Source organism: Nelumbo nucifera, chromosome 1 (genome assembly GCF_055504915.1).
Source record: "Nelumbo nucifera cultivar China Antique chromosome 1, China Antique-T2T, whole genome shotgun sequence".
Classification (NCBI taxonomy): domain Eukaryota; kingdom Viridiplantae; phylum Streptophyta; class Magnoliopsida; order Proteales; family Nelumbonaceae; genus Nelumbo; species Nelumbo nucifera.
Window position 1 is genome coordinate 150,438,379 of NC_142649.1, and position 11,627 is coordinate 150,450,005.

The 11,627-nt window shown below is 36.1% G+C and overlaps 1 protein-coding gene across 1 annotated transcript; it reads left to right on the forward strand.

Moving 5' to 3' along the window:
- Positions 1-9,274: 9,274 nt before the first annotated feature.
- LOC104606591 (uncharacterized) lies at positions 9,275-11,381 on the forward strand. Its single transcript, XM_010271877.2, has 2 exons — positions 9,275-9,438; positions 9,523-11,381. Exon 2 carries the CDS (start codon positions 9,893-9,895, stop codon positions 11,303-11,305), a length of 1,413 nt encoding a protein of 470 aa, XP_010270179.1. The 5' UTR covers positions 9,275-9,438; positions 9,523-9,892; the 3' UTR covers positions 11,306-11,381.
- The last annotated feature ends 246 nt before the right edge of the window (positions 11,382-11,627 follow it).

The following is an 11,627-nucleotide window of genomic DNA, read 5'->3' on the forward strand; positions in this document are numbered from 1 at the left end:
ATTCCATAATAACACCCCTACTGACCAAACCACTCTCAGTAATTTTTAACTTCTCCAATTCCTTAGACAACATCAAATCAAGGGTTGTATCTAGCCCTCTTTGTTCTTTATCAAGCACAAGCGTGGTATCAGTCACTTCATTTTCAAGGTCTGTTGCTGTATTTAGAATGACTCCCTCACCCGAAAGAGGTGAACCAAGCCCAACTCTTGAAGTCACTATAAACTTCCCGCAGTCCCCTTTGACATCACCACCTCCAATCGAGTCCTCCTCTAAGAACAGAAATTCTGCATCGAAGCTTTCCTCTTCCCACATGTTCACTTTTACTTGCAGATCTAAGATGGCTAGACTTTCTGTATCACTCCCATATGAGTTTTCACTATTCTCTTCATTAGACCACCCTTTTTCCCCAAGTTCCAGCAGACTTCTCTTCACAGATCTGAGATTCTGCATCGAAGCTTTCCTCTTCCCACATGTTCACTTTTACTTGCAGATCTAAGATGGCTAGACTTTGTGTATCACTCCCATATGAGCTTTTACTATTCTCTTCATCAGACCACCCTTCTTCCCCAAGTTCCAGCAGACTTCTCTTCACAGATCTGGGATTCTGCCTATCCGGTGAAATCCTGTTTAAAACCTTAGCCGACACCCATTGCAGTGAGCTATTTCTAGCTGAAGCTGCTCCAAAATTGCAGCACCCAACAGAACAACTTGATGAAGAAGGTGATAGACCATTCTTCTTGTCTATAGAGTCTCCCAACTGTTCAACCATGTAACTTTTTAAAGAGTCACATGACTTATTTAAGTCTAAGCCATTCACTTGGGTCACTTTAATTCCCAACCTTTCAACCATGTGACCTTTTAAAGAGTCACATGACTCACTTAAGTCTAAGCCATTCACTTAGGCCACTTTAATTCCCAACTATTCAACCATGTGACCTTTTAAAGAGTCACATGACTTACTTAAGTCTAAGCTACTCACTTGGGCCACTTTATTTTACAACTGTTCAACCATGTGACTTATTAAAGAGTTACATGACTTACTTAAGTCTAAGCCACTTACTTGGGCCAGTTTACCATTCGGCCCACTTGATAAGTCTTGGGCAGTGGGGTTTTTCATATGCCCATCTTTGGACACCTGTAAGCCTTCTTTACTAGACAAATTTTGGTTTAGGCCTACAACTGGCCCAACTGCTTTGGACTTTACCTGGGCCAACCCCTCCCCTATTTTAAATCTAGTTTAGTTGGTGCCATATGCCCATCTTTAGACACCTGTAAGCCTTCCTTACTAGACACATTATGGTTTAGGCCTACAACTTACCCAACTACTTTGGACTTTACCTGGGCCAACCCCTCCCCTATTTTAAATCTAGTTTAGTTGGCGCTTGAAACCACCTGTGCATAGGTCCAGCTACCTGTCAACTGGTTGCCTTCCATTTTGGTGCAAGATCCATTTACATTTGAATCCACCAATCCTCTAATGCCACACAGAGCTTCTTCTTCAACCTTCTCATCTCCCTCTTTGTGTGCCTCTCTCCAAAGCCGAGCTTCAATGGCTAATACTAGCCAAACTGAGACAACCTGCCCTTCCACCCTCAGCTCCACTTTCTGTGGTATCTCCTCTGGTTTTACTCCACTTAGACTAATAGCTACAGAATGGAGATCTCCCCAGTAAGCCCCATCAAGGGTCACACCACACAAATTTGCAATCGATTCAACAATTTCTTGCCTCCACAGGTGAAAAGGCAGGCCCAATAGTCTCACTAGAACCCCATCTTCTACAAAGATGTCTCTTGAGTTTGATCCTGGACACCATCTTGAGATTATGAAATTTCCAATATTGGACTGGATGTTTAAGGCCATGACTTCCACTCTATCTTCAAGCAAATCAAGCATTGCCTTACATTTCTCAAAGGGTGTTAAAATGAAGGTTTTCTTCAGCTTTAGCCTTACTACTAACAGATCTGCAACTGCCTTCTAATCCTTTACCCATGAGCTAGCTATTACTATAAGTTTCTTTTCCCAATCTTCTTTCTTTAGATTCACTCCTATTCTTTGTCTCCCTGCACTATTCGCTACTACAAGAAACTCCTGCTTGTCCATCTTATCTTGACTTGTATAAGAGTTATCTATTTCTTTCTCTGTTTTTCCTCTTTTGTTATACCTTCTTGTTTTCCTATCTTCCATTTCAGTATTTCTCCCAAAGCCCCACTTATCTCCTTTCGTCCAAGACTCTGCCTTCCCTCTGGGAAGCAGACAATCTACTCTGTTCCCTTACCAAAGTACTTTGCTATTGATATGAAAGGCCCTTTAGAGTTTACCTTGCTTTCTATCACATATTTTCTTCCATCTTCAAAGAGATATTCTTTGCAATTGGTTTGCTTGCCCTTGTAACTTGCTTGCTCCACAAACTCCTTGACCCATTGAATCACTTATAACCCTGCTAGCATCACCATCCCTTTTTTTGCTTCCTTAATCTTTAAACCTTGCAACCCTTTCAGCCTCATATCTTTGAATAGAAATGACTTTGCTTTTACCTTCAAAACATTTTTCCAACGACCTACAACCTGGAACCTTCCTTTTTGCGAGCCCATGGTGTTTACTATCTTTTCTTCAGCAAGTTGTGAATCTTCTCTTCACCAATCAATTCCGAGATGACATCTACCCCAACTGTACTTTGGGCCTATGGACTCTGACCTTGGGCTGAATGGTCATTCTCCCTTAAAAGCGGATCTATTGGTACGCTGCCAACACTCTTTAAAAAAACTTCTAATTAGTTTCTTCTTTTTATGAAATTTTTATGTTTTTTTCATTTTTCTTTTTAAGTTGTTTGAAATGAGGGAGGTTCCTCTATGTTGGAATAGTTAAAGTAGTTATGTGAACAATCACTATAGATACGTGGATACATGCATCTCTTTTTCTCATCCAAAACCGAACAACTCTTCCAAAACATTTGAACCTATCGATTCAATATTGCCATTAACCCATCTTTTCTATATTGTTTTCTCCCGCTAAGTGCAAACTGAGATTTCTGTGTTAAGCTATTGGTTTATACCATGTTCAAGTTATTAGTTATATTGTATTTTCTCACGCTATAGAAAACATAGTAGGGTTCAAGCTTACTCTTATTTTAGTTTGTCTATGAGTTATTTGAATTTCATTAATTTGATCAATCTTATACCCATTGAAGTTTCTTCTCATGTTCTCTCCTGTTACAGTTTCTTCTCACATTCAACGTTGACTTGGTACACTGTCTACCTTACTCTCTATTTGGGGTCATCCATTCTCATTGTTAATTTTGGTTATCCTTTGTAAGGTCACCGTTTCTTACTTTGTTTTTATCGTTTGTTCAGAGTTGAAAACCATTTTTACAATCTTTGAACAAAATTTTAATAATTTCGTTGTTGCCAAAATGCGAGGTCCAACAATGAGGAAGAAGCTCGGGCTTTTACTATCTCAAGAACACGAGCTCCAATATGTTGGGCAAGTTACACTATAGTAGCGGAAATGAATGTAAAACCAATCCCAGGACAGCAAGAACCTTTCCCCCAAATTTGTGTCAAAATGAGTTTTCCAACAACAATAATAACAAGTAAACAATTCAGCCAAGTAACAGAAAAACAGATTACAATCACCACACAATAGCACACCTGAATTTTTACATGGAAAACCCCAAAATCGGGGAAAAACCACGGGACCTATGGTTCGTAAAAGTCCTCCACTAATTCAGAAATTAATGGGTACAATAGTCTTCTCTAGTTGCAACTAGAGGTTTACAAACATCAAGGAAATAATCCTTGGCTCACAAGAACAACATTAACATCACCAAATGCAAGATGAATACAACACAAACAAAAGTTTAGATTTTACCAAGTTGCTGTAAATCTAAACTAAAAAGTAGAGAAAGGAATAAGAATCACCAAATCTGAACTGGAGTGGGATTCTTAACTCCATCACTTAATATCATCAAGAACAGGCTTGAAAGGCACCTCCGAACTTGATATTGAATGGAATAAGAGCCAACTTTTTCCTCTTCTTCACAAAATTCAAAGAACTAGAAAAAAACCTTTCGGTTCTGTGTTTTTTTTTTCTTCATTTTTCTTTGTCAGGTGGTTACGAATTTGATGCCAAAAAAAACTGAAAGGTGGAAGCATTTTTTCCACTATACGGCTCCTTTTTTGGGAGCAAATAAAGGTGGGGTGGTCCCCTCCATATGGGCTGGACCCACACCCAACACAATAATAGTGCCATTAATTTTTAGGAGGCAGGACATTCATGACTCTAGAAATTTCTCTGTTAGTAGAGGATGGAATCCACGAGGTATTTCTTAATTTTTCTTACCGTTGAAGCAAAAAGGTAGTTAGAAGGTACAAGCAATCTCTATGACTATGACTAGGGGTGAGCAAGAAAAATCGAAGCAAACAAAAAAATTGACCGAAATTGAACCAAAAATCCGATTAATTGAAATGATCGGTTTGATTTTGGTTAATCAATATAGAAAAATGGTGGTTAATCGAACTAACCGGCATATCTATATTTCTATATATTTTACATATATTTATGCATATCATATATATTTTATATTTTCTATATATTATAAATTAATAAATATGTATTATATAAATATATATATATTTATAATATATAATATATTATTTAAAATATAATATTTTATATATATTTTTAGTTTTTATTATAAATTTATATATTTTTTATAATATATATTTTAAATATAAAAAACTGAAAAACCAATGAATCAAATCGACGGTTAACTGAATTGGTTAATCGATTAACCGGTCGACTTCGATTGAGTTTCGGTTAATCCTAGTTCAATTTCAAAATAGACTCAGGATTCGGCTAACCCCTAACTATGACCTCTTTAACGTAGACCACCAGTTGTATTTTTCTGTATCAACTAAAATACCTCCTATATAGTTTGTGCATTACTAAGACACCCCTGGTAGTTTGTGCATGTTAAATGATATTTTTAAACGTAATATCTGTTTGGAAATTGGAATTTAATTAAAAGAAAGGGTAAAATATAAAAACCTCCTCTGGGTTTTCCAACAATAATACAAACCTCCCCTCTAGTTTAAAAAAATGTACAATCACCTCCCTTCCATTAACTTTTCATAGGGAAAAGTGCTAATGCAAAGCATTTATTTTTTTAAATACCAGTTTTACCCCTTAAATTATCCAAGCTGATATTAAGGCCCTGTTCGTTTTTCGGTAAGTTACTTGCCCGGATAAACGCAATTACTTGGGTAAGTTTTTCTTGGGAAATACTTACCTGGGTAAGTTGCTACCCATGTTCTTTTATTTCTCAGGTAAATAAGATAATGACCATTTTAATCATAAAAATCTATTATTAAAAGGGGCTGTTTTGTCCCATTCAAGTGTTAGCAACTTTCTTCTACCCACCTAGGATATGGGTATATACCCAAGAAAATAAACTTTCTCTGGTCCCCACATTAATCTGAAAAATGAACATGGGATTCTTGGTAAATGAAAACCAAAATCCCATTGACCAACTTTCCCCCCTCTCAAAATCCAAAAAAAGAACGCCCCTATGTCAATTTTGAAGATTCTGGATTTACAGAACTAGAAATTTAAACATGGGCAAAGAAAATGATTCAGTTGAGTCATAGTAGATCTATTTTCGAACGACTGTGTATGAAGAAGACGATCTCACTTTGGTTATGGGATTTTCCTCGAGGTTTGTCCGTTGGGGTGGTGTCCATCTATTGATGAGAGATAGACATGCAAATGGAAGTAGGAAAACAAGTAAAAAGGAGAATTGCAAGGATACTGCTGATAAATTGATGAAATTAATTGATTGAAAAAAATAAACTTGAATCACATTGAAGCTGATCAATTAGGGAGACATCTAGAGGTCTTCCAATCTTTCAGCTTATCCATATCGCCTGCAAAAAATGTCGTTGAAGCTTCTGTTAACAATATGGATCGTTTTGGTAATTTGGTTGGCTCCGGTAGTCGTTTAATTGAGGGTGGAGAAGTCAGAGTTCTTGGGAGATTGTTTTAGAAAATCAGAGTCATCTTTCAAGAATGATGAAGTGAAAAGTGTTGTGATTTTTTTTTTTTTTTTCCGGTAAAGAAGTGAAAGGTATCGTTAAGGATATGGAACCATGGATACCGAAATATGTAAATGATCAAGCTCAAGTAAACATTTTATTTTAATGCATGGAGTTCAAGAACAAGTCTTAAATCCAATTTCTAACAATAACATTACATAGGAAATACGGACATATGGTCGTCTTACCCACAATCAAACTTTGATAGCCAATATTTATATCAAGATGGAACTAACAAATTAGATAACATAGCCAAATTATGAAAGCGAAATTAGAGAATTCAAAACTGGGTTTGCAGCATTTAGAATTTCTCTTTATCCTTTCAATATATTAAGGCTGTTCCAATTCCAACTGCTTGATGGGAATTCTATTCTCATTTATTTCCTGTTCCTTTTTTGGGAATGAAATCAATTTTTATTTCCATTCTTAACTGAATCAAACAAACTATAGAAATAGATCATTTCGATTCCAATTCCAACTTCGAACTAAACTAATGCATTTTTTAAGCTCCCGAGTTCTAAATTCTTCTGATCTTGGCTCTGTTTTTGTTAATGGCGGATGGACCAAAGTTCAAAATTGTGTATTGCCCAAGTGTGAGAATCTTGTAACAGATCTCCCTGATTATCCGGTGTATCAATGTGGTGGATGTGTTGTTGTTCTTCGTGGTACCTGCTCTACTTTAATGTTACTCACAATTAAGAGTACAAGAGACTTATGATGGCTTATTTCTTTGTGAAAGCGATGCAAAATTCTCCTCATCAGGCTTATGATGGCTTTGAGGACACATCTTAAACTTTTCTAAAGACTATGATAATTCATGCTATAACTTTTGGTAGTGTATGGATTAGTGGATAGCAAGCAAGAGGGGTGATTTTTTTATGTTTTATTTATTTTTTTTTCAAAACCAGTTTAGAGGGGTTGGTTTAAGTCCCGGCTACCCTCTGAACCATGGTCTGACCCGATACACTCCCTGTATGGGCGTATAGAAAAGGCCCTGATACGATACGTATCGGCCGATATAGGCTGATACGTAATGATAGTATCTCACTAACAAATAGCTTGAACCTTGCTGATCTCAAATAACTTGCAAAGCTTGTTACAGATCTACCCCTAACTAATAGTATCTCACTAGCTAGCTATGATGAAAAAAAATGGTTTAAGGAGTTAATGTGATAGATTCTCCCAGCCATTGGGGTATGTAAAATTTACCCTTTTCACTGTGTTTGATTGCACTGCAATTTTATTTGCATTAGTATAAATGTAAAAAATGCAAATTCTTGTTTAATTTTGTTTTGGTGTTTATTTTATTCTGCTTTATGTCTTAATTTACTTCATTTATATTGCAATTAAACAAAATAAACTAAAATTTGGAACAAAAATAAGTCAGAATTTACACTGGGACCATTTGCACTGTCATGGTTTTGCATCAATACAAATTTATTTGCATTGGAACCAACCACAACCTTTAGTTTTTGCTTGTTTCTTTCTTGTGTTGGAGATTAGAAGTGTCAACAGTATTCGAAAATTCGATTTCGAATTCGATATTCAACATAATCGAATCGAATTCGGATAATTTGAATATCTAATTGGTCGAATTCGGATATCCTATTCTTATCGAATAGTTAATCGGATTCGAATTCGAATATGACCTGATTCGATTCAATAAATATCTGAATTTGACCGATTATTTCATTCTTATATATAATATATAAAATATTTTATATAATATATATAATAATTAAATTATATAAATAATGTATATACTTTATATCAATAAAACATTTATTTTATATATTTATTAATTATCTAAAATAATTAATTAATCGAATCGAATATTCGAATATTTAATTGGATTCAAATTTGAATATTAATTTTTAATATCCGTCGAATATCAAATCGAATTTAGATATAGATTTTCTATTCGAATTCGGATTGAATATTACCTAATCCAATTTGAATTCGATCCGTTTACACCCCTACTGAGGATTGGGGTTGAGAGTAACGAGACTCATGAGATTGTTTTGAGTCTTTTGACTACAACCCTGTCTCATGTCGAAAAAACTTTTGCTCCTATCATAAACATTTTTGAAACAAGGAGGTGTGGCATGATAAGTGAGATCAAACTCACAAAGCTGCTGACTCTCCATGATAAGGTGAGTAGACTTCACCTTCACCCTACTCTTAGGCTACAAATGGATAAGTTTGAATTGAATACAAGCATATGTCGATTTGATTCAATTATATTTGAATCTGAATCAAATCTTATCTTTTGAATTTATATTGGATTCAAATTGAATATAGATTGCAATTGCATATTGAATAGTTTTAATGAATAAAATTAAAAATAATAAAATATTATATATTATTTATCAAATGAATTAAAATGAACATTGATATTATATTTTTTTTAACAAAATGAATAACAAATAACTTGTATGAAAACTTAAACTTATGATAATTTAACAAAACTACAACATTTAAACCAACTTTAATGATACATATAATATAAATTTTAAGTATTTATGAACAAATATTCAAGTCAAATCAAATAGATATTATTGGATCGAATAGGGATGGATCCATATTCCATCAAATTATAATAGGATCAAATTCAAATCACCCTTTGTGAGATTGAATTTGAAGAATCGGATACCGTTCACAGCCTTACTTGCTCTGTCGCCAATTAGGATCTTGTCCTGTGGTTGGGAGATCTGGGCTCCTCTGTCCCCAACCTTCAATCCCTGGCTTTGTGGTGCAAATGTTGGTTTGATACATAAATGTATTCTGGTTCAGTTTTGAAAACTTTTGATAATCATACAAACTTTACATTTTACACTTTTTGAATACAAACTTTACACTTGTTGATCGATGTAAAAAATGTGGATTTCAATCTTAAAATTCATGTTTATATTCTTTTCAATTAAAAACCATTTAATTGTAATATAAAATTTATCGATGCAAAATTAAACCAATTTGTATTTATAAATAAATCAGAGAGAATGTTTGAAATATATGTACAGTACAAAATAGATAATTTTGTACTCTATATATTTGTATTTATATAAATATAAATTTGTAGAGTGAAAAACCTTATATTTTGTATATATTTATACTGTACATATTTGTATTTATACTCTTTCCAAACTGAGCCAAAACTACATGTTTGTATTTGATTTCCACCAGGTACTTTCCCCTCTTTTTTCGGTACAGAGTAAAGTTAATGTCATTTTCATGTTAGGTACTTGGTAGGGCTTCTCTCTCATTTTCCATTGGCGCTCCGTAATCGAAAATTTCCTGCCTTCGCAATTTAGTCTACGAGGAATTCTCAGATCTCCCTCCATCAAACAGGTAGTTGCCAGATTCTTTTACTTCTTCACCGATTTAATTTTCTTAATTTCAATCACCATTTGTTGATCAGTGAAAGCTTCTCAGATCTCCCTCTGCCATTTTGGTTTTGTCAACCGCTGATTAAGCAAAACTCGCGACAATTCTCTGCAGTGCAGTGCAGAACAAACGATTGGTGTTTTAACTTTTCTGGGTTTAATGTTATTTGTTCGTGATTCCTTTCGAGTTTCGAGTGCTTGAGGATTTTCGGACCTACCCAAGTCTTGTATGGAATTTGGCCCATACAGCTTGAGAGGCAAAGTGTGTCTCTGTGTTGTTTTGGAAACCTGAAGTTTTTTCCGGAAACCTGTAAACATGGAATTTGAGTGGTGATCTTGCAATTCTGCAGAGGGAGGGGGTCCTAAATTTATGGTCTAGGTAGGTGCGTAGCGCCCTGCCATTATACAAATTCTCTTCCATGGAGCAACTAGAGAGAAGCCAAGTGAAGAAGGCTATTGATTGGGATCAAGCACTCCACCTTTATGAAAGAACAATAGCTTCTGAAAATGAGTCCTTACAAATAATGGCTACCGTCAAGCTCGGTCGTCTCACAAGTTGTGCACCTGAGAATGTGTTATCACGCACTCTTCCATTCCTCGTAGATCTTCTGGGTAGGCCTCTGAATGATTCGAGTTTGAGCCCTTCAATTCAACATGCTGCTGCTTATTGCTTGAACTGTCTTGCCCGTCGATATGATGGTTCAATGGCTGTGGCCATTGGTCAGTCGGGTGCCATCCCCTGCCTTCTAGGGTTATTGCCACGGTCTGAAGCCAGCTTCCGGAGAATCTTGATAAAATGTCTTTGGAGTCTCGTCACGTTCGGTGGTGTTAATAATCGCATAACTGTAGCTAGAACTGGTGGATTGGAAATCCTTCTCAATATGTCGGCATCATTCAGAGATAGTACAAGGCGTTACTTGTTGGAGATTGTGAGTGCATTGGGATTGCTGAGAGAGGTGAGGAGGGTTATTATCAATGTAGGTGGCCTTCCTTTGCTTGTTGAATCTGCTGGGAATGGCAGCATGGTTTCTAGAACCAGAGCTGCTCAGGCAATTGGGTTACTAGGGATCACAAGAAGAGTTCGACCCATGCTTGTTGGTTTTGGTGTGATACCTTTGCTAATCGAATTGCTGCGGGTTGGAGATATCTCTACCAAGTTGGTAGCTGGTAATGCACTTGGTATAATCGCATCCCATGTTGATTATATTAGATTGGTTGCTCAAGCTGGGGCAATTCCCTTATATGTAGATCTTCTCCAAGGAACTGAACCCCTTGGGAAAGAAATTGCAGAGGACGTATTTTGTATCTTAGCTGTTGTAGAAGAAAATGCAGTATCAATAGCCCAACACTTGGTGAGGATTCTTAGTGGAGATGATGATGAAGCCAAGGCTGCAGCTGCAGATGTACTGTGGGACCTGTCGAGTTACAAGTATTCTGTATCTGTATTTAGATACTCTAGCATAATTCCTGTTCTAGTTGAACTTTTGCGAGATGGAAATACTGATTTAAAGGAGAGGGTTTCTGGGGCTATTGCCCAATTGAGTTATAATGAGGGAGATCGAGCAGCTCTGGCTGATGCAGGTGTCATTCCACTTCTCATTAGTTTGTTGCATGGTGAATCCGAGGAACTTAAGGATAATGCAGCTGAAGCTTTGATGAATTTCTCGGAAGACCCATTACAACACCATACCGTATCTGAAGCATTGAATAATCCATCCTTTCAGAATATACAAAACAGACTTATTCGAATTCGTGCAACTGATGAGCATATGGTTAGATCTTTGAGACAAATGAGCACTGAACAGTTCATATGGGATCCAGATCTTTTTTAACTTATATTTGTATATTCCTTTGTTTTTTATATATATGATCCATTATGCTCGAGTTTATGAGACACAAACTTGCAAATTACCCAACTCTTGTTAGCTCCCACTCCTATTTCCCCTGCTGTCTTCCTCAACTCTTCCATCCAGTCTGGACTTTGGAGAGTAGAGTTCGACCAATCCCATTTCCTAGATTTGAAACACAAAATGGAATGGGGTTTTAGCTTTAAAATCATATGCTAATTTGAGCATGGAATTCTTCCCTGCTTGGTCACAGTTTGTATCATACTGGAAATCCTCTTCCTGTTCTGCTTTACAACGAGATGAAAAA